The sequence below is a fragment of the Paramormyrops kingsleyae genome, chromosome 25, assembly GCF_048594095.1.
Source record: "Paramormyrops kingsleyae isolate MSU_618 chromosome 25, PKINGS_0.4, whole genome shotgun sequence".
NCBI classification, from domain to species: domain Eukaryota; kingdom Metazoa; phylum Chordata; class Actinopteri; order Osteoglossiformes; family Mormyridae; genus Paramormyrops; species Paramormyrops kingsleyae.
This window is the reverse complement of record NC_132821.1, coordinates 26,086,585-26,110,536: the sequence shown is the minus strand read 5'-3', so window position 1 is coordinate 26,110,536 and position 23,952 is coordinate 26,086,585. Positions and strand designations below refer to the sequence as shown.

Below are 23,952 nucleotides of genomic sequence, written 5' to 3'. Positions count from 1 at the left end.
ACACACACAAACACTATGGATTTATATAGAATTTTGCCAATTGTTTGTAGTTTTGATTATAAAAACCTTTTACCGTTGACAGCGCTTTGCCAGCAGACAAACGGGACAGTTGATAAGCCTCATTTCAGAAGCGTCTTTGGTCATTTGAACGCGACTGAATCGATGGATATGGATGAGAAGAACACAGGTTGGTGGATATTTAATCCCTGCATGACCGTATGGGATTGCACTGATATCCTGAGTGGCAGGTGTTTTCTTTTTAGCTGGTACCCTCTAAATTAACTAACAGAGAAAAAAAATAGTAGACAACTATTGTAATCATATGGCTTGGAGAAAAACAGATTTGCATTAACCATGAATTGATTTAGTGACGTTAGTCTATAAAGAAATGTCACCCTGGAAATTTGCACTTTATTAATCCCACCGTGATACCGCCTGATGACCGAGATAGTGGCTGTCAGATGAAGGTGTAAGCAGGTTTTCCGCTTTAATGGCCTGCCCTAATCATTCCAAATCACCCTTTTTGTACTATAATATAAACAGTTTTAACAACGTGAGGTAGCTTCTGAATGACCCGATCGATCTAGCTTGCTCTTCAATATAAACAATTAGGTTTGGTTTGTACGGTGTAGCGTCACCACCGATGTTGAAATGGAACCTACGCCCTTGACTTGTACTTCCAACAAACATGAATCGTTATTATTTAAAAATCTGTATACTATGATGTCTTGCTAATCTTCATATTTCTGATGTTAAGTTTAGAGAGGTTTAATCCTAAAATGACTGCGCGGTATATACTTCACACTCGTTATTTCTAACTATGTAGTCCGACAAAGTAGAAACGAAACAAACAGTGAAGTTAGCATCGCTGAACGTGAAACTGATCCATTACCAGCGCTGCTACCCTACACACGTCGCTATTTGTCTGATAACATTTACGTAGCAATAGACATAGTACCATGTGCCGTCATGAGCTATATTAACTTAATTGTTTTAAAGTAGTCTTGTTATATTTCTATTTTGTACACAATTAACTTTGACATTTCAGAACATCTGCCTGTTAAAGCGCAGTTTATATTTCGGTTATATATACTGCATACTATGTAATTTGTTACAGCATAAAGCTGTAATGTTTGTACGATTATGATGCAGGGTATATATTTTAAGCAATCGTGGTTTAGAACTTTATGATGAGCTGTTTATTTTTCAGCGTATAGCAAGCTGACTTTAGAAAAACATACCCCAATGAATCATTACTCAATTGGGTCCTCCTCCGTCATTAATTACATTTTACAGTGACATCAGTAGGTTTGCGCGTTCTTCATAATTTTAACAGATATGAGCTTATGAGACAGCGGATTATCAAACCTTTATAATTCTTTGCTCTTCATTTTGCAAACTTTCTTTCTGATCATAGCACACGTTTGTGCAGCTGCGCTAACAGACCCGCACTAGATAATGAGCTTGGCCTGAATTTTAAATCTCGTTAACTTCAAGAGTTTCTGTGATGCCATTTCGGAGAACATTCGAGAACGTTTTGAGCATCCATGTTACCCTGAGCTAAACCCATTTGCAGGACTCTATCAGTTAACAAAATAATATTTCAGATAAAGTTATGCCAGAAAAACGGCATAATGAACTGCCGTAGCGCTTCCATTTGGATTTACTGTCATTTTTTAGTATTTTGCATTCATTTCAATTCGGCTGGTTGGACCTAATGATGATTCTCAAGGTCCTTATTATCGCCAGTTCATTTGTAAAATAAAGGTTTGGGCTTTGCACCAACATCCAATAGACAGAGAGACGCACAATCTCACACAATAATTCTATCTGTCTTCATTCATGCGCTGCCAAATGGCGCCATAATAGACTTTTGGTTTGTTGCGGGATGTGAAGAAAACCCTTTGAGAGAGAAATAAGAGAGAAAAATCAGCGCCACCTTTTATGCATATTTCTTTTGTGCGTGCGGGATTTAATTAGCAATTTGATCAATCGCTGTAATCAGTCTAATTCCTGAATTTGCAGCTGCAAGTTCAGGCGTAGATGAGTACAACTGACTATATAAGACAATAGCAGACCGTCGCAAGTAATTTAAGCCATATATCATGCTGCAACTTAATTTGATTGTTGTGTGAATAAAGACGATTGAACAAATTAAATGGGTAACCCATAGTTACTATCAAGTTAGTTTCTGTCGCCTGGAAGGTACGCTTATGGCTTCATAATTAGGCATCATGCATTCCCCCCCCCACCCACCCAGCCACCAGGGGCGCCATGGTGGTGCACCTCTGGGATCAGCCCGATTTCCATGTGTGTGGAGTTTGCATGTTCTCCCCGTGTCGGTTTGGGGTTTCTTCTCGGTGGTCCGGTCTCCCCCCATATTCCAAAAACATGCCGAGGCTGACTGGAGTTGCCAAATTGCCCGTAGGTGCGCGTGTGTGAATGTACCCCCCGGGACTGGTTGGCGCCCCATCCTGGGTTGTTCCCTGCCTTGCCCCTGCGACCCTGAATGAGACAAGCAGTTACGGGAAATGGATGGATGAGTTTGCGCCATTTCTGTGGTTCCGTGCAAAAAGTATATGATTCCTAAGCACAAGGGGGTATATTTGGGTATGGTGCACACATGGCTATACCAGTATTGTGAGAGTACTGTACCTTTTGAGCTTAGGGTGGGTGGGTGTGGGGGGGAGGGGTTCGGTGCTGATTTGGTCCCTACCAATGTTGAAACCAAACTCTCGCCCTTGACTAAGCAGCTGGATACATTTATATAGCCTACTCCCATGACACGTATATTTTATATTTAAATAATAATAATAATAATAATAATAATAATAATAATAATAATAATAATAATAACAATATTAATACGTTTATCGCATGAGGTAGAATTTGATGTCATATACGTCTAGAAGTATTGCCTGATAAAAGTTAATTTTTAATGACTACTTTTTAATTTTTATTGTTTTTTTTTTTTATGATCTTCTGTACAATTCAGCCTGTTCCCCTACATAAAACTACGCACACCCATAAGTAGTAAAGCGGCGCAGCATTTTGTAACTAGTGTTAGTATATGTCACCTTCGGCGACAAGTTTAATAATCTGGCATGTATGAGGCACATATCAAAAATGTAGGCGCAAGGGCGTCGTTATGCATGCGAGAGACTCGTGAACGAGCGCGTAAAGCCACGCACGGACCCGCGTGCGGCTCAGAGCGGGGGGCCACTTCGCAATGTGACACAGCAGTTCGGCGACGCGCCTCGGTCGCTTTCGGGCGACGCCGGTGATTGGCTGGCGCCTTGATTGTATGCAAATCCGCGCCAGGAGCGCCGCTGATTGGCGAGGCTGCCGCTCAGTGGCGTCGGGGAAGCGAGCGGAGGTGCGACTCTGCGCAGACGGAGCTGTCCTTCGTTCTCCTGGTGCTGAAGTCCGGCGCTCGGCGAATCGGTCTTAATCGGCTGCGGATATAATCACCTCTACTATAACTTATTTTTGCTCTTGTGTGCGGAAATCATACTATTGTGGATTAAATCTGCGGCTACCGTTCCTAAATTTTGTTTCTTTCCAACTATTATTTTGTTTTATCCGACTTGAAATATATTTACTTGGATATCTGTGACCGGATTTGCAGGTAATTTACGCATTTTCTCATCACTCTGTATCTGTTTTGTGGGATAACGCGCAGGCAGTGTAAGTCAATGTGGATGAAAGTCCTGGAGCGCGCAAATAAAAAAAGCAGATTACTGGATCGAGGACCGTCCGTCACCCAAGGTCTGTAATAAAGTATAACAGCGATAGTTGTGATTAGGAGGATGCTTGTTAATTATTGTGGAGGAGTCTCATAAAAGCCGGAAAAAAACTGGCATTTTGAATCCTTTCTCTGCCTGTCACTTGTGGTAGAAGTGAGTCGTTTCCAGTGTGGACGGATAGAAAGGTTTAGTTGCACCCCTTTGGAAAATGTTACGGAATATTTTTAAAGGGCACTGTATTCATTTTGCCAGGATCCCGGAGTTCAGAAAATGTCGAATACGAATGACATTTATCTGAGGTTCTGCCTTTATTTTACCTGCCTTTGTCACTTAGTGTTTTTTACTAACCCATAGGTGACTCAATTCCGTTCAAAGGGAGTCTGTTACTGTTTTCCACCTAGGTCATCTTTGCTTTCCTCTTACACAGCTGACATCTATCCGTCGTATTTATTGTATTTATTTCAGCAGCACAACGCGTCCTCATAATAACTGTGAAACTAGCACAGCTCCTTATAGTGTCCGCAGCTCGCGGTACGTTTGAAGTACTACTGGACTTCAAGCTTTATTTTTGCAAGCTGGTTTCGTCGCCACTTTAACAAGTTTTGCCCATGAATCGTATTATGTTACGTAGCCACAGGAGTCCGATACGGTCAGTGACTCCCTGTAGTCCATAAAAAGTTCAATAAGCGCAGGGAAGCGCTTCGCTGATTCCGGGACGCTCCTCCATCGCCGCAAAGTCTCTGACCTTTATTGCTTGTTTTTTTTAGGATATGCCAGCCACACTCCATAAAACACGAACAGCACACACGGATTATTCCGTGTCCCGTTCACTTGTATTGCACTTGCGTCTGTCGCTATAAGGCTCAATCAAAATAACGAAAAATGCAAAATTTTCAATATAAGAAACATATTAAATGATTACAAATGAGTCACTGGGGATCAGTCTGCCAGTTCCAGTTTAATTCAGTTTTACTACTTGCTGAATGAAAGGGCGCAGCCAGCAGCTACGAGGGACTGCGCACTGTAGTGACTGTTTTGCTGCTCTGAAATTCACGTTTTTGAAGCACTTCAGCTTACCGGTTTCCACACATTTTTATCAAAAGCTACTGTTTGGGTCCCGATAAACTGAACACGATATAAAGCAATTATTATCCCAAAGCGTGTCTTAAGCAAAGCTCAGTTAACTCTGACTTCCATGTCTTTTTCCTTCGGATTTTTACGGGCTTATTTTGAGATCTCACCTACATTAAACAGTGGTGGAAGGTGACCCACGTCCACCTGCTGTACCAGCATTCATAATTGCCAAGTATAATGCTTTGCTGGCAAATGTAGGGATAAATTATATGGTCAATACCAATTTACGTGTAATTAGGGGACAGAATGGGGTAGTTGGGTCTGAATTCCCCAGATTCTTCAAAAATTCGACTTGGTGAAGGAAATTGATTTCTCAATCTATTGCCATGTACTACTGATCTGTCTACACTTGCACACATAGACAGAAGTTCTCATCACTGAAATGTGCTGGATTGGACAGAGCACCATCTGTGATGAATATAATGAAAAGGTCAACACTTATAAAACCTGACAAAGTTATTTTTAAACGGTTAAAACGGTTTGCTGATTTGCAGCTATCCATTCCAGTATCATTCTCCTGTAGTATTTTTTGTTAAATTGTTCTGTCACAGCGTTCTGGTGATAATTCTCGGGAGATGAGACATAATTAGTCATCTGAATTAAAACAGGGTGAAATGAAATTATAATTTATACATAACTGATAAGAATGGCATCCATAGTTGAATTTGCAGACTTGGCTGTAGCGGTTTTAAGCATAACTTACGGTTTGTCTACTTCACAGAATTTATATACCTACCGTAGGTTCATTTTTTGGAAGATAGTAGTACTGGTAGTATTTTGATGTGTGTCATTCGCCTGATTTATGATGTCAGCGTGTCTCACTGAGGTGGGTTGTGTCGTTATCATGTGACCAATCATGAGTCATGAATGTGATAAATCAATGGCTTTGTGAACAGAGCTGCTTCTCTTAAACCCGGGCTCCCAGGTCACATGACTGTGATGTACTGTTCTTTGAAATAATGCTTGGAACCAGGTTTTGAACCAATTTCAAAAACATCATACAGCCAAGTACAAGATCCTTCTTATGTTCCCTTCATACCCATTTCTTAGAAAGAATTTGTATTTAACAGAGGATTTCATTCTAGATATTTGTGTGCTGGGTATTTTGGTGCTCCTATGCTCACTCTAAGGAAAATTACAGCTCTAACACAAAAGATGCTTGCTACATGTACTTTATAAATCACAGCTGGCAGTATTTTGGACACACACCGTCGTAGTTCACTGTAATGTGAGGTTTATGTCACATGGTTATTTGACAGGAGAGCTGTGTGGCAGGAAAGTACATAAAAGGTCCATTTTTTCCCCCAGTTCCATTGTTTTTCACTCTCCAGTCGAACCTTTTAGCGAGAGTTTTGTCTCCGCAGTCTGTGCAGCTTTGCCGTAAATATCTCACCGCAGGAATTAACCTTGCCATTATGGCTAACTCCCCAGCTCGCTCTGCTGGGGAGTTAATGGTTGGTTCAACAGATGGTAGTTGACAGATTCATTGCAGTTAAACCGAAAAGAACATTGTGAAGAGTTCTGAACCCAAAATCCAATCCCCTGAACTCAGCATTGGCTGAATACAATGATCGTTACTCTTCCATGTCATTTAGTTAATTTGGGCATAAAACACTTCCTGGTTTTATTCTCGTTACTTTGTTACCATCTTTCTTTGCTTGTTTATTAATTGCAGTAAGCAGGATAGCTAATTGGCAGGTATCGTCAATAATACACTTTCAGACAGTGCCAGATATTGTGATTAATTACCTGCAATTAATCAATTAATATCACAGATTATTAAAGGGCAATCATTGTCATATTCAAATGGTTAATGTTAATATTTTTTTTTCAGAAGAATGTGCAGGAAGTGATTTCAAAAGAGAAATTCCAAATGACTATTGAAAAGATAAACCCAGGGAACGGAACTAAACAATGCATGCTTAGACAAAAACTCTTTGTGATGTTTGCGGAGGAATGGCAACGGCACGTCTGTCAGGCGGGGAGAATCGGGCCTCTTCCTCCGAGGCTTCAGAACGCCTCTCTGCATCGCAGTACCCGGACCTAACTTCGCTGTCGCACAACTGCGATGAGGCTGCATGAGTCAGAGCCGTCGTTATTGGGAAAGGCATCCCAAGCTGACTTCATATTTGCTGAGAAACACTCATTCCCACCATTAGAAAAGCTGGGTGATGAATTTAAATGACGTTCAGTTAAGACCTGGGACTTGACTTAATCCATTTGCAAAGCTTCCGCTGTTATCTCTGTGACCCAGAGCACTTTTCCTCAGTCTCTTTGCTTTTGGACTCCTCATTTTGGTCCTGTACTAGGCTCGAGGATGCTACAAATCTCAGCATATGTGTGGGTATCTCACCTCCTGGCCACTAGCCCAGTTCTCCACCAGGACACTGAAATATGATTAGATGCACTGACTAAATCTGCCTCCCTGTCCGTGCGTCCATCTGACATTCAGAGTCTTTGTCTGTCTGATGTTCTTCTCTATGCGTCCATTCTAAATTCTGTGTCTAGAAATAGCTTGCGGAATAGATTTGCAGTGTACATTTAAATCTAGCAGTTGTCCCCTGTCGCCTATTAGACTCCCACCTTAATTTAGAATACATCAAGCCAAGAAATGCTCAACTGCTCAATTCAGCATGTTTATTCTTGTTGCGAGCGGAGGGTCAGGTTTTCAAGTGCACATCACTGGAAAGGTCACCGTGGTAAAGTGTTCAGTTTCCGAGAGCAATTGTGCAGGAAATATCGCTCCACCAAAGAGATACAAGTAATGCTATGAAGAGTGGGACTACATACAGAAAGTTTCCTGCTGAAGTAAATAAAAGACCAAAACCGTCAAAGTATTGTCAGTGTTCTTTTGAGGCCTATCAGCATTTAATTTTTTTGGTCTTTAGTAATAAACAGTGAATGATTACAGAAAATGAGTAGAATTGATGTGTCATCCTATGTTGTGTCATCATACTATGTGTCATAGTAGTGTTTACTTACTTTCAGAGTTGGGTAATTCAGGTCCAGAGAGTAAAAAATCCAGACCATGATTTTGTTTAAACCAACCAGTGGAGCATAAAGAGTCACAGTCACAGAGTAATCAGCTGGTTGGTTGAAACAAAATCCCGGTCTGGACTTTTACTCTCTGCTCATGAATTACCCAACTCCTCTTACTTTAGGGTACAAATTGATGAGAATGTTATCTGTGTCGCAGTTTTAGCATAGATGCTATATTTTCCTTCCCATATTGATTTACATTTGCATATTTAGCAGACACTTTTGTCCAAAGCAACATATAAGTCAGACAAATAGCACATCGCAAACATTCATTCTGTCGAGGAGTCAACTAGGCTTCCAATGAAGGCTCAGGTATGAGTGTAAGCAGAATTGAGCAGGAGCTACATAATAACTAGCAACAAAGTAAGAACCTAATAAGACTATTCAGGTGCAGCATAAGAACATTCAGGGAAGGTCAAAAGGCGTCAGGCTAGTAGAGGATATGCCTTTTCTGTTTTATCCATATTAGATACTTGGAATTCCAAATTGTATTCCCAATATATCCCGTTATTTCATCCAGATTTCATTTTAAGCAATGGGGGAGACATCTCTGATAACATTAGATAATGCAAAATTGTTTTCCCCCTTAAAAAAACAAAAGCATCGATCCTCTGGGCCTGTGTGTTGTTGTATTCACTTCCTCTAATCATACGTACTAGCGTGTGCATACACACACACACACACACACACGCGCGCAAAACATATCCGATACTGTGCGAAAGTCTTAGACAGTCAATGAAGTTTAAATGATCTTGATATTACGCCTGTCAAAGTGTTTTAGTTTTGCCATTTCGAAACCTCTCCTAAAGTCACCCCAGTATTTGCAGTGACCGTCCAACACTGCAACGTACTCGCTTTGCAGATAAACAGCTTCCGCGACTGCCTAAGACTTCTGCACAGTACTGGATATTTCTCCGGCATGTTTATTTACTGCCTTGGTACCTCAGAAAGCCGCAGGTCTTGCTGCTGACATGGGAGGCTTGAGTAATGTTGAGCACAGCCGTGGTGCGCTGGCACCCAAGCTGGGGAGAGGAGGGAACCGTTGGCGCTTGCCAGGGGAAAAGCCTCATCTGGAGGCTTGAATAATTGGTAGGAGATCAAGTTCCAGTGGAATGATCCAAGGGGGTGTGGCAGTATTCCAGGTGTAAGTGAAGCCTGTGGAACAGATATGCAGTAATGGGCCATTTTTCATCCTAGAGAGTAAGCATGAATAATTAGCAGGTGTGACACTCTTGGTTTTCTATTGACTAGAATTATGTGTTATAGGAAGTGTTCTAGAAAGGAAAGGTCATGCATTTTCTGTCAGCCTGTCAGAATCGGAGATGATTCTGGAGCTCATCCCAGGGAGAATAGGAGCCCACCCTGGATGGGACGTCAGTCTATTGCAAAGCACATATATACACAACATCCAGGAAGCTACAGGCACAAGGTAGGGAATAGCCCAGGATGGGGCGCCATCCCATCACACTGCAGACCAGTCATGCACTCATTCACACCCATGTGACTACTCAGTCCAACTCGGCATGGGGGGGGCATGTGGCTTAGGGCAAATTTTGCCACCTGGCCGTCGGTTGTAGAATAGGGGCATTTTCAATCGGTCAGGCAAAAAGGGGCAGGCGTTCAGGTACCCCTACCCTCCTGGCACGTGCCCGCTCTAGGGGGAAACCGGGGAACCCAGATCCTCACAATGACATGGGAATAACATGCAAACTCCACACACAGAGCCAGGGTGCAGCCTCGAACCCACAACCCTGGAAGTGTGAGGCAACAGAGCAGAGCTGACCAGAAATAGAAGTATGTTTCGAAAACAGTAGTTTCATCTCAATCTCTGACGTTGTAAATATGATGCTAAAATGTCTCCATTTGATAAAAACGGACCGCAGAGGTGCGAATGTAAATTATTCGTGCTTCATATTTTCCGTCCCCATCATTTTCTCTACCTGCTGTTTATCATTGCAGATATTTGGTTTTTTTGATAACTTTACAGAAACAAAAAAGTTCAAAACTCCTAGTACATTAGCCCGTGTCACGTGGCGTGAGGGCACCGATCTGTCACTTCCGATCGCAGAGACACGAGATGTAGAATGTTTCGTTACAGCGATCGACACTGATCCGGTAATATGCACTAGACTAACATATAAATCATAAGTTCTAGAATTACTTCCTACAGCCAACAGAATGTTGCAAATGAGTATAACGTTCAGTCATAATTATAGCAAAAAAGTATAACATTCAGCAGTGATTATAACTTGGATGGTACACGCACAATTTACCTCAAGACCAAATTAATTTGGTATGTTTTGGGCTCGGCCGCATTGGGACCTTTAGGTTAGTCTGGCACGAAAGTCACAATTAAGAAGTTCGAAACCCCATCTTCTGTTGTCACCACCTTTTTCCCAGCCTGGAGTTCTGTTCACCATTGTTCTGATAGCGAGCTCGCTCTGGCGCTAATTCGTGCTAATTAAATCCCAACATACACTAAATTGTTCCCAGCCATTTTGAAGGGTGCTTGTCTGCAGTGAGCATTTGCCGTCACGTCCCGTAATCACAGAAGCTGAGGGGTTAACGGGAATTTAATATGCATCCTCGTCTTCTGTGGCGCTTGAGCGCCGCTGCATGCTTTGTGCGCACCAACAAATGGCTGACATTTTTATTATGGTTCTGGAATTCGGAAGTTCTGTGCTCGTAAATTCCATGTCTTGCTCTTTGAATATATAGATCTGTTCTTTATTGTGCTCCCAGTTCTAATAAAATTATCTGTATTTACAATACACTAAAGTAATCATTCTACCTTGTATTCTGAGAGCAAGACATCAAGGGAAAATACAACCCATATTTTTTGTAGTCTAACACTGCCAGGTTGATATTTTACACTTGCCATCCTTCATAATGCGAGGCAGATATCTGTTTCTGTTCTCTCAGTCAGATTTGTCTCATGTCTGACTATCATCCTTTTAACTGGCACACATGGCCCTCTGGATTTAGGTCATGTGACCAGGATGAACATTGGACACACTTAATCTCCTCCTCGCTGAAATACCTGCTTTTGAATTGAGTATCTACCAGTTACTAAAACCTCATATCAAAACAATGTTTTTGGCTTGAATATTTAGCATGGTTTGGGGGGGGGGTGTTGCTTCTATACAAAACAGAAAATTTTCAGGGCTCATATTGATCATTATGGGTGTTTTTTTTTTGTTTTCCATTCAGGCCACTTCTTGTGAATTTGTGTTGCTATGAGGTCATAAACAATTACTGCATATCTAAACACCAGACATCTCTATTTTGCAAGAAGCCTGTATATCAGGGGTCACCAACCTTTTTGAAACTGAGAGCTACTTCTCGGGTACTGAGCCATACGAAGGGCTACCAGTTTGAAACGCCCTCCTAAACTTATCCAAACTTCATGTATAATAAACATGTTTTAAATGCATTTTTTTAGACATGGTCATTTTCAAATCTATATAAATGCAAATGTGATTAAAGAAGAATAGCAACAGGATAAAATTAAATTTTAGACGCTGCTCACTGGTGAGTTGTGCTATTTTTAGAACAGGTCTGTGGGCAACTCATGTGGTCGTTTGGGGCATCGTGGTGCCCGCGGGCACCATGTTGGTGACCCCTGCTCTACAGTCAGCCCTCGTGCATTCGCGCTTCGTGATTCGCGTATTCACAGATCCGCAGAAATTACATGTACGTGTTTCCTTTAAGTGTTTCATTGAATTGTACCTTGGTTACGTATATGACTTTTGTCAATAAGTTTACAGTCCCGTTCATTTACTCATTTTACCTTACTGCAAATGCAAAAGAAAACGGCAGCCAATCCCGTGTTCTATGAATTAGTAGGGGTAACATTATATACTGTACTGTAAATGTGCGAGTATGACATCCATTAGGCGATACTGAACTCTATTTTTACATCAAACATTTGTCTTTTTTAAAGGTAATGTATTAAGCTAACTTTTAAATGAAATTAAAGTGTTTTGGGAGCATGACTGGGGTCATATTTAGGGTTTAAACTATAGAAATAAGCACATATTACCATTTTTAGTGACTACCAAACATCCACGAATCCTCCTCATTCACGATGGGTTCCGGAACCTAACCTGTCCGAAGGTCTGACTGTATTTGCAAAGAGAGAGCATTTGGGAGCACCAGTGCTCACCACTACCTGGTTCATGAAAAATGGGTCGGGAAGGGGATTCATGGAATCTACAGCTATCGCGCTGTCAGTTGGCGATGAATCTGGGATATTTGAGCTTCTGTAAATGACTCATTTACTCGCGTATATGGATAGCGGTAGTTCCCCGAAGTAAAGTCTGAAAATGGAAAATCTGATTTGAATCTATGGGATGGGAATCGGATTCGTTGGCCCAGTTGTATCATTACTTATAAGCGATTCATCAGGACACCGTCTATTTTACGTAGCGATGGGACTTTGACTAAGCAGAAGTCGCTCTTAAAAGGTTGTCTGCCAGGCAATTGAGGCACAATGGCTGGTTCCCCACTGAGACTCAAGTTTAATCATAGTGCCGCAATCAGTTCTGCCATTTACTTGAGGGCTGCTTAGTTTTAACGCAATGTTAAATGAAGTCTCTACTGTAGTGTGTTTTGACCAATGTTATTCTAACCGAACAAAATGAGACGTGTCGACAATGGCTCGTGTGGGGAGAAAATATGGCTTGTAAAGGGAAGGTAAACAGAAATTGTGGCGATGTGGCATTTCTTTTCTGCAGTCTACGTGTGTTATGTACTTTATGGGCCTCAACTCTATATTTTGTGACGTATGCAGTTTATTCAAACCTGAGCTATTTTGGAACGACGCAAACCATCATTATGAAACGTGGAGGGTCTGAAAGAAGAAGAAAGAAATAGCATCTTGGATAATTATGCAAGAAATGACAGCGAGTTCTTTCAAAGTAGAAGATGTTGCCCGGGCTATGGTAACAATGAGAACAGAATAGGCCAGATAGGAGGAAATGTTTAGATATGGGCGTATTTTTGTGGGCAAAAAGTTTAAAATGCCAAAGAAATTTTCAGGAGGTGCAGTCTGTTTTTTCTCGATCGAACACAGTATACAGTAGGGTTGTGCGTTTTTTTCACCTACCAAGTCAGGTAATAACGAGAGTATTGGGGTTGTCAATCACTGGCTGCTGTTACCAGTCTTTGGTTCCGTTGGGGTTAAACTCAGCCGTGACTGACAGTGCATGGTACTTTCCACTAACTGTGGGCTTCAGGACCTTCCTTGCACAGTCAGATATGTTAGTCTAGTGCATTCAGATACTAACTGCATCTGCCCACGCAGACAGGCTCTTCAAAGTCTCAATCATCCCTACGGCACTGAAAAAAACAGGGGGGAAAAAAAAATCATGCAGCACTTTTGACAGTTAAACATGTAGCTCGAGACATTTGCCCATTTTCGTGTCACTATCGGTGTAATTCAGCACAGCCTAACACATAGGTAATTACTGTATATTATGAGATACAGCTAACATGTCACGTTACAATGTAAATATACTCTTCCTATAATCCATAATATTCATTATATATTCTCAATCCATAAATCTATTACGTGCATATGACTAGCTATAGTGGGTATTGCTGACAAGCTCATATTTTATTAACAAATGCATTTTGGGAAGATGGAGGGGCTGCGTTGACCACGGGCTCTGCCGTTAACGGCCATAAATCATTATCGTCCCTGATTACGGCCTGTAAGCGACTGAGTAGCTGAAACAGACGGAAGGCAGCTCTTGACGGGCAGCGGACCTTGAGAAGGATGTAACCGCGTTCTGTGGTCCCCTGGGATTGTGACGGAGACGGTGACATTCTGTGATGGTACAGCTATCAATATACAATATTGATATCAATATATTGTATCAATATACAATAAACAATAGACAAAACAAAAGGCAACAGCCAGAGAGTGTATCACTAAGTCTTACCGTTATTATTATTGTGGCTCTTTTTGTTATTATTCTATCACTGTTATTGTTGTTGCTGCTGTAATCAATCAAGCTTCACATGAGGTATATGTCACTGTACACTCCCTGCTCAATCGTTACAACTAGAGGCAAAAAAACCAAATGAATATTGATGCACTAATCATATCCAGTCCCTGGACTGTATCTTGAAGATGCATTAAAAGAGCAGTGTTTCATTGTTCAAAGTTTTTCCTTTACACATATAATGTTGTAATTAAACTATAACTTATACCAGTGTGACACTGGTCATTTGTAACGTATACCCAAATATGTCATACGGAAGCTGTAAAGGTGCATACTATTTTCATACTACTTAATATTCATGCAAAAAAAGAAAATGGAAATTGAATTGTATCAGCCTAATCACACTATTTCATTGTTTTTGTTAGTTTTTTTTTTATTCCATCAGATGTTATTCCTTAGTAATGCACATCCTTGAAGTGCATTTTCACATTAAAATAAAATTAGAATTCTAACAAAATGAGCAGTACTACTTTAAAACGGAGCCATGATTGTTTTGGTTTTGACTATTCAGATTTTCCCCTCAAGATAGACACAAAAGATAGCAATTAGAAAAATATGATTTGAAAGAGGAATATTTTACAGTAGATGTTTCATATGCAATGACCAGCAATGGTTTCAGAATCTAGCACTGAATTTGGCTTTATGTATCTATTAATAATAAGTATATTCACAATTTATTATGCATTGAAAGAGAATGGACGTCTTTAATACTATTTTTTACATCATATTTGAGGTGAGTGCACAAATACTAAAGCACAATCTATACAGATGATGTGTGAAAGATGGAAGGTGATAATGACATGATATAGTATTACATGACAAAATATAGACTAGAAACAAAGACTGGCGAAGGAGGTAAGACCCAGGAGTGCATGACAGCTGCCTCGTCTGCCAGTGGTGACATAGAGAGCTTTGAGCTGTATTCTGAAGCCATAGATTATTAGCATGTGACCTTGACCCCTGCTGGTAGCTCGGGGAAGGCACCATGCCGTGATTCTACACCACAGGAAGTGCAAGGTGAAAGCTCTACAAGTGACAGGCACAAGGAAAAATACCGGGAGCTTATAGGGACAAAAACCGCCCTCAGAAACAGAAACTGGAAACTTACGCGACTTGATATGTCTCAATTCTGTTTGCGTTTACTGTTACGCTTTCGAAAACATTGTAGGCAGTCAGTGACATTACATTCGTCAGTCTTCATTGTGGTAATTGGAAAGGGATAGTTACCCACAATAATTAAGCGGTAGCTGGAGTTTTACAGCATTCCGCTTTTATGGATTCTTACCAGTCTTATTTAATTTAGCCAGTTGGTGCAGCATTACATTGAAATGGGTTGTGCATTTTTTTTATTTCCTACAGGCCAAAAACACTCCAGATAAAGTGATTAGAGGGCACTGATGATGATTTTGAAGCGGTCCAGGGCTGTTACACACTCTGAGAACATAATAGCCCTCATGGGCTAAATTACGATGTTATTTCACACAAAGCAAATTATTTGCTGTTGTTGTTTACATTGCTGCTTTTGTTCTATGACGCCACGTATTCGATTTAAACGGATTTTCAACGCAATTCTCTCCCAGTGTTATTGAAATCATTAGCTTTAACGCCAGCCTGATAGGCTGCAGTTGCAATGGGCGTCATTAACTTACGGACACGACACTGTTTAGAGATGATGTTTGCCAGTGTGTGGTCGCCCGAACAATATCTAATGATTTACCATTTGCTCTTTTATTTGCAGGGAAATGCCAATGAGGGCACACGTATGGTGGAGAGCGCTGTCTTTGCTGGGAGTCTTGTTTCTGGGCACCAAGGGGAGACCAAGCGAAGACGGATATGGGTTGAAAGGCAACCAGCCACTAGTGAGGCTCCGGCATAAGGTATCGATTGCACCCCCCCCCCACCCCACCCCACCCCACCCCCGTTCCGAGCTCCTCCGCGGCTGTCCCGAGCGCGAGGGGAATTCGGTTTACAAATAACACCGATAATTGTTACGGAGTAAAGCGGCTCCGCTTCTGCTCGCATCCCCGTCTGCGCCTCTGCCGACCCGAGCGCCGTGCCCAGAATCGGATGGACGCGGCACACAAGGGACCAAGGTTAATGCGGTCGGGGAGCCGCGCTTGCATGCAAAGTGGATCGGAAGCAGCTGCCGTTGTAATGTAACGCTGTTAAATACTTGGACGTCAGGGGGCCGCGCTTTGCCCAAACTCCCGGAGCAGCTCGGAAACTTAATCAGGGTGCCAGCGATGTTTTTGTAAATCAAAGGAACATAAAGCAGGGGTAATGAAGCCCATTTTCTGAAAGGACTGTTCTATAAGACAAAAAGAGCGATTAGACAGCCAGACACAGCTACTGAAATCAGGGAAACGAAAAGCTTTATGGGAATGTGACAAGGTTCTCAACTTTCCCGCATCTGGCGTGACATTCACGCTTTCAGGCTCCCTCGTGCACGCAAGAAAACATATCGAATCTATATTATTCCATTATAAACCTAAAATTAGCTACATCAAAAGCGGTGGATAGTTCACAATCCCTACAGACTATTTACAAGGTAATAAAACTGTGGCGTACGTGTAAATGCGCGTGCACGTGTGTGCGGACTTGTTCTGGAATTGAAAATCTCGGGCCCAGCCTGCTGACCAAAGTTGGCAACGCTGCTGAGGGATCTCGGACACTGAGCAAGTGCTTTGGCTAAAAGCCTGGCAAGTCCTCCAGAACCAGTGACAGCACCATAGCACCACTACTGATACCTGACACAACTCCCAGTTGTAGATACATGATTTGCAGATGTAACCACGGCAGCGACATTAACTCCAACACTGAGTGTATTTACATCACAAAGTGAGACAGATGGTGTGTAATAAACCTACGCAAGCACATCAGGCAAAGATTTTTCACACCAAATGAGAAATTCACGTCGGGCTGGTAGAAAAATTAAAGGCAAAAAGGAACGATGCTTTAATTAAGACGGCTTTATTGGGAAAACACCTTTGATGAATTATCTATTCGACATTTGCAGAGGGAATGCCGTTAGGAGTTGAGGCCATTGTCCTTCCAAGATATTGTTGAGAAAATCTAATTTTCCAAATAGCTTTTCAGTCAAACTGAGTTAAGCAACAGGGTTGTTCTCATTAAAGCACGTTTCCATCCACCCCTCAGACTGGCTTGTAGTCTTTTCTGAGGCTGCGTGAGTCATTTATACCTTCCAGGTACATCGCCTTTGAATCCTGGAGCTTAGGTGTTGAGCATTTTTTAGCTTACTTTGTGAAGCTAAAATGAATCCTAGTCTTGTGGACTCCTGATGAAGACAAATGAGGTTTAAGTGTACTGCTCTGCAGCCAGCCAGTGGAAAGACTCGACAGGCCGCACATTAATATACTGAGGTCACCTTTAATTCCTTGTGTAGTCAGCCAATAAACAGTCATTTTAAGTGCTGCCTTTGAATATTAAACAAGCATCCATTGTACGGCTTTCAGCTTTTTTAGGTGAACATTAATTTATGACAATCCAATACTAATTAAAGGAATATGAAACATGTTGATTGTAGGATAGGGACTGTGTCTCACTTTATTATCCAATTTCACTGTGGGGAGGTCCTGTAGCTCAACACATAGACCGTTATGCTAACAACGCAAAGGTCATGGGTCTGAATTCCAGAGAGTGCACATAAATTGTAATGATCGTGTAATGCTTTGGATGAAAGTGCTGGGTGAAATGAAATGAATTTGGCGTTGTAGCTCATCCTTGATGAAAACAAACGACTGGAATTAAAGTGAGGGGATATTTCTAAAACTGGATTTTTTCGTTAGCCAGATAACTTAAGCCAAATGTAAGGATTGTGTAATAGGAATGTCACTGATCTCGCCTCCTATTGGACAGCTTGCATGTTTAGCTTAAGTTATCCAGCTAACTGGGAAATCTTGCTTTGTGGAATACACCCCATCTAGGTCTCCTAGTATTCAAAATAAGTTCCATGAATGTATTAAGTGACAGCTAGCCATTTCTTGAATTGTTTATAAAACTCAGAGACCACAGACTTTTGTATTAACTATGCAAATCCTGGGATATGTTTCCCAAAAGCATAGTTGGAAACATGCAACTCAGTGATTCCAACTATGTAAGTTGCTATCGGGACCATTTGGAAAACGTGCCCCTGGTTAGTATTTCTGCGATAGGTACAAATACAGTCATGCCAGTGACAAAGTCTAGCATTAGATGTTAAAAGCCACAGGAGATATCATTGACCGTACATGGCGAGTAATCACAAGTGCCAGAAGCTGCAGACACATGGAATGGAGGGGAAGTGGAGATGCTGAGAGTGTGGAGAAACGAGGTTTACTTTTCGACGAAACAAGAGCCTGAATGCCCATGAAGCACAAGGGAAGAAATATGAGCCTCATGCACCGTGCGCTCAGCCCTGCATGCAAAATGCTTACTCTGCACGGCAGCATCTGTCTGTGGGTCCAGTGCTACAGGGCTGGAGGCAGTGAGGTGCAGCTGTGAAGACACTGGGCGCGCTTCGATGAGGCGTACATCGCAGGCGATGACAACCGAAGAGGATTGTCAGCCAGAGAATCTCCCAAGACCCGCCAAAGAGGCGGCATTGGCCTCAGCTCTGATTAAGACCTCCGTTGCACTCGATCAGTTTAAGCAGGTGGTTTGTTGTTGTTGTTTTTTCATGCTGACTACATTAGACAATGCATCGCTACTGGTTAAATACACAAAATGTATGGATAAGACTCGTACTTTGTTTCCAGTCATTTATTCCAGTCAAGGTTAGGAGTATGGGCAGGTGGGGGCTGGGATCTATTCCAGGCAGCATGCAGGAGGGTGGGGAAGACTGTGGATGGGGCACCGGTCCATCACAGGGTGCAGGCTCACATTCATGACCTTAAATTATGAGCAAATGCTGCTCATAATTTGCCACTGTGCTTGTGACCAGAAAGTTAACAGTTCGAGCCCTTAAGCAAGGCCCTTAACCTCTCTAGGTTAATGCTCTAGGTCAGGGGTCTCCAACTCCGGTCCTGGAGAGCTACTATCCAGTAGGATTTCTGTCCCACTTGGCTTCTGATGAGCCACACCTGTTCTCAGGTAAATACCAGGAACAGGTGTGGCTCATCAGAAGCCAAGTGGGACAGAAATCCTACTGGATAGTAGCTCTCCAGGACCGGAGTTGGAGACCCCTGCTCTAGGTAATCAAGACCAGAAGTGGAAAGTTCTGGTCCATAAAGTAAAAACCCAGACCAAGATTTTGTTTCAACCAACCAGTTCACAGTCACAGTACCCAACTGGTTGGTTGAAACAAAATCTTGGTCTGGATTTTTACATTCTGGACCTGGACTACCCACCTCTGCACTGGATAAATGGCCTGACCTCAGGCTTCACCCATTAACTGTATATTATGTGTGTGTAAATCTCAAAGGAATGCAGTATATTAAAAAGAAGCATTCAAATGTACTCGTTCTTGTGTAAATGACAAATAAAGCATCATCGTGATAATGATTTATTATATTTATTGTTGAAAATATGTAGTGGGAGTTATTTTCAACGCCAGTAGTCGTCCGCCTTCCCATAGCTGCCCGTACAGACACAACTGGAGTGCTGTTTTTATTTTTTAGCGAGGATCGTAAAGAATTCATTGTGCTGGTTGACGCACCAACACAAGACATGGGGCGGCGGCGTCTTTGAGCGGCGAACGCGCTAAACGCTACTTTGTCCGAGGGTCCTGACAGCCACGCGGGAGGAAGACACAGACGTAACTCCTGACACAATGAACGGAAGCAGGGAGCCTGAGAGAACCTGGTAGATTGGAGAAGATGTTGTTCTGCGGCGTGATTCAGAAGCGCGACAGCGGTACTCACCTGGGAAACTTATTTACCCAGGGAAATAAATCATACCGTCCTCAGCGGGGGGGCTTCCACAGACATCTTCCCTGATGTTGTCACTCAAAGACTGCTCCCATTGTTCTGGAAATCAAAGTGGTAAGGGGGGGGGGGTGTCTCTTGGCATTCAAGGTGACGCCTGATTAAAACGGGATAAATGGACGGACTGCTTTCCTAGTTCCGGATTGGAAGGCGAGGTTCAGTGAAATGAGGTCCCTGGGATTTGTAGATAAGATGAAGATAGAAGCTGCCAGTCAGGTCCTGTCATCAGGCAGATGATTGGCTGTCACGCAGCTGGGTGCTCCAATCCCCCGAGAGCGCGTTGAGGTCGTCTCAACTCAGGGGGGGGGGGGGGATTGAACCACTGTAAACCGACACTCCGTCTCTACAGCTAAAACTGACAAATAGAAGGATGAACTGCTTTATAATTTTTGTCATGTTCCATATCATTTTTTCCCCCTTTTCTTTTGCTTATTAGCATAACATTTATAGCTAGCGCACTAGAGTAGAGATTTTTCTATTATTTTGCTCAGATGAAACTTCTCCGTCTATCTCCAGGTTCGCTTTGACGCATCGGGCCACGGAATGGCTGGAACTTAAAAAACCTTCAGTCAGTCGCTGCTCCCCGCGTCCGTCTTTAGCTTCGTGTCAGGTTAGTTCAGAGGGGAACATTTGGAGCTCGGATGAGCTTTCGACACGCTAACGGTTTCAGTCGAAAGCTGCGAGAAGAGTAGGAAAGGGAGCAGAATATGGGTCACATGACACTTCAGAGTTTGACTGCAGCTACCTGCACTCCTTTGGGGTTTTTTTTCTTTTTTTTTGGGGGGGGGGGGGGTGTAATGGGAAGTGTGTGGCTCAGTGGGCTAAGCCTTTGTGTGTAGTCACAAGGTTGCTGGTTCAAACCCAACCTCAGCATATCTGCCAGTCCCTGAGCAAGGCCCCTAACCCCCCAGTTCTCTGGGTGTAAAAAGAATTTCCCCACAGGGACGTTAAAGGATTGGTTATTATTATTATTAATTAGGGGAAAGTAAAGACAATTTAAGCCACAGGGGCCCTAAAAAATTTGGAACATAGTTGGAGTACTCTGGGTTGGGGGCCCAATTTAATGGAGCCCAAAATGTATCAGGACCTCTGGAAGAGGGGGGGGACATCTATTATTGGTTAGTCCCCGACCAAATCATAATAAAAATGAGAAATGATGCCTAGATATAAACAAGCCCTCAGCACAGCCTTTGGCTTTATGCAGCGTGTTCACTGTGGTACCTCTGTAAAGACGTCTATACTGATTCATCACCTCCTATCGCGTTTTCCTGCTGAAGAAGTGATTCTGAAGCAGCTCCCAGCAGGTGTAGGCCAGCGAATTTGTCATCCAAGCTTAATGCAAGCCTCTGCACTATGGGACCATCCCTGCACGCATTCCTCTCTCTCGGATGTCAGCAAAAATGCACGGTGCCGGACACTGGACTTCCTACATACTACAATGTTGTAGCTAACGTTATTATGTATATATTTGTATATATGATACATAAATATGTATATCACATATGTATTATATTCTGCATTGCTTGAATCACAATGGATTATAAATATATAATATACAGTTATAAAAACTCGTTTGATCACTTGAAAAATTATGAATAGTTTTGGATGGTTTTATTGGTTAAATGAATGGTTTTATTATAGATTAGAGCCTCGCACCATTACAGTTACACTGGAAGTATATAAAAGAAATCCACTGACCATGAGTGACTCACTTTTATTTTTCCTTTCCAGCAGGAAGGAAGTCCAGAGGGACTGCAAATAAAAGGTAGGCTTTTATTTAATTATATTCATAATTTACTTTTTGTGTGTTTCTGAATTTGCTCCACCAATGCTATGGATTTCCTTGATGGCAACATTTATGATTATTCATCATACTGTCTTTAAAAAAAAAAAAAACTTTCTCTTTTTAGACAAGCATTACTATAAATACCACTTACTATAAATACTAGCGCGTGACCCATTCTGGGATGCTGCGTAAGACTGTTTGAGACACAGCCTGTCCAGCGCCCGCCTTTGCTCATTGTGATGGCAAACCTCGGCTCAGAGCGAAGTGGCAAATTCCTGCCTTTTCGTTGGTCAGGGGTGTGGCTTAAATACCAGACCCGCAACATGGAAAACTCACTGGCAATAAAGCCAAATCCAAACGTAAAAGCTTACACCTGCATTTCCATAAAGTGTGAATATCTGTTGGAGACACAAACCACAGCAAGGGCTGTTTATATGGCATAAAACCACACACGCAATGCTGTATTCTCGTAATCAGTCAGTGGGTTTGCTTCTAACAGTGACAGAACGGATGTTCACTCAGGCAGATTTGAAGATTAGCAGCTAGAACACCTTAACATCTTATCAGCTATTTGTCTGCATGCAGACGCATTTTGACCCAGAGGTCAAGTTAATTGAGCCGTGCGGTTGATGCGTTCTCTTAGTAAACAGCATGACCTATCTGATCCTTGGCTTTGGATTCTGCTGATTGACAAATGCATTATTACCCACTTAAACCTGGGGAAAATCATTGGTCTCAAAACCTCAACAGTGCTAAAGGTCTTTATATATTACAACACCAAAGTGGTGCTGAAAAGAGCATTAGGAAGGATTCCTCAGTACCAATTAAAATAAAATTCCTTGCAGGGTTTTGGTCTCTAAAGTATTGATTCTCCTGTTTCCAATTTATTATGAAAGCAGTGTATAGATTGTGACAATTGAATGCATTTGCACTGAAGTGGTGAATCTCTTTGCCCAAGTACTCTTCTATAGAAGCTAGGTGAATCATAGGAATGCAAAATATTAATGTTATTTTGACAGTCCCAGATTTCTCATGTTATGGCACAGAATACTCAGAAGGGAATTATGTTTTTTTGCGCAGGGATTATGCAGACAAAATCAGATTACCCGTAATGCTTATAGATGCATGCATAAATTGCTGACCAGCTAGACTGAGGTTTGCGGTAGCGAGATCACAGTTGCAGTGAAAGCTACAAACCGCAAAATGACCTGCTACATATAAGCAATTAAAACTGCTTTCGCAGAGAAAAAAGGAATGACTGGATCGAACGAGCAACGGAGGGTAAACAGAGAATTCGGTCCAGTCCGGCTCGGGGGCTCAGATTTATGGCAGCCTCACGACGGCCTTATAAACTCCCCTTTGGCAGAAAGTTTTGGGCTTCAGTTCATGTTTTAATCCGCTCCCATCACCTTATCATTCAGCTTAGCCTCTGGCTCGTCTTCACACCGGATCATTCAGGTGGACGCCAGGGATCACCGTCTATCCAAAGAGACCGTTACCGACCAACCCGTGAGCCAAGACTGTGTCGAATCCGGAAACTGACACACCGCTCAAATTCCGCTGTCATATCATCGCTGCATAGGTGTGTCAGGATTCTTCCATGTTTTTCTTTAAGGACCAGTAAAGAATGTGAAATCACATAAATCGCATACTTTGTATGTATGCTGGAGCAGATTCGTTGTTGCTGGGGCCCCAGTGAAAAAGTCAGTGTGGGCCCCTGGATGTTTCAGAACATGCTGCCTCAGCAACTCTTTCGCAAAGAAGGCATTTAAATATTTAATGTAGTGTGTGAGACAACAGGGTATCCCCAAATCACAAAGGCCCCACACTGCTGCGGATTATATAAAAGGTTAGCATTTGTTTATTTATTTGTTTGTTTGAATTATTATATTAAATATGGAGAGCACAAACGAGCACTTTCACAACACGCGACAAGCAAATGACTTGCAGTTCTTTCATTTTGCTTTGCTCATGTCCCAGTTACTTTTTGGAAAGTATAAAGTACCTGTCCCCATTTTACATTCACATCAAAGAAAACACCTGTGGGGTTTTTAGATTTGAGATAGAAGGATCGGGAGGGGGTACCTCATACAGTATTAACTTCTCTGCAGCGATAAAGGATTTTATGATAAGAAGATTAAACAACGATGATTTCGATTCAGGCTAAGCGCCATCGTTACACGCGCACGGTTAGGTTATAAACCGCCGTGTTACTGTTTAATTCTATACTGCATTAAAGCAACAGCCGATTAAGTCTTAACGTCTGTTTATAACTTTAGCTTTCATATAAATTTTGCATAACTGCAATCTATATTGTG

General features: G+C 42.1%; 1 protein-coding gene across 6 annotated transcripts in view; it reads left to right on the top strand.

The window, feature by feature from the left end:
• The window catches only part of LOC111837384 (follistatin-related protein 5), a 110,339-nt gene that overhangs the window by 16,144 nt on the left and 70,243 nt on the right, over nucleotides 1-23,952 (top strand). For 4 of the 6 annotated variants that reach the window (XM_072707019.1, XM_072707021.1, XM_072707020.1 and 1 more), the window contains 3 exons: nucleotides 83-187; nucleotides 15,666-15,804; nucleotides 21,580-21,613. In XM_072707019.1, coding sequence (XP_072563120.1) covers nucleotides 15,670-15,804; nucleotides 21,580-21,613 — 169 coding nt within the window. In that variant the 5' untranslated portion in view covers nucleotides 83-187; nucleotides 15,666-15,669. Of the gene's footprint in view, nucleotides 1-82; nucleotides 188-3,366; nucleotides 3,629-3,716; nucleotides 3,769-15,665; nucleotides 15,805-21,579; nucleotides 21,614-23,952 lie in introns of those variants that run through there. The other 2 variants (XM_072707018.1, XM_072707023.1) reach the window with 2 other exon arrangements.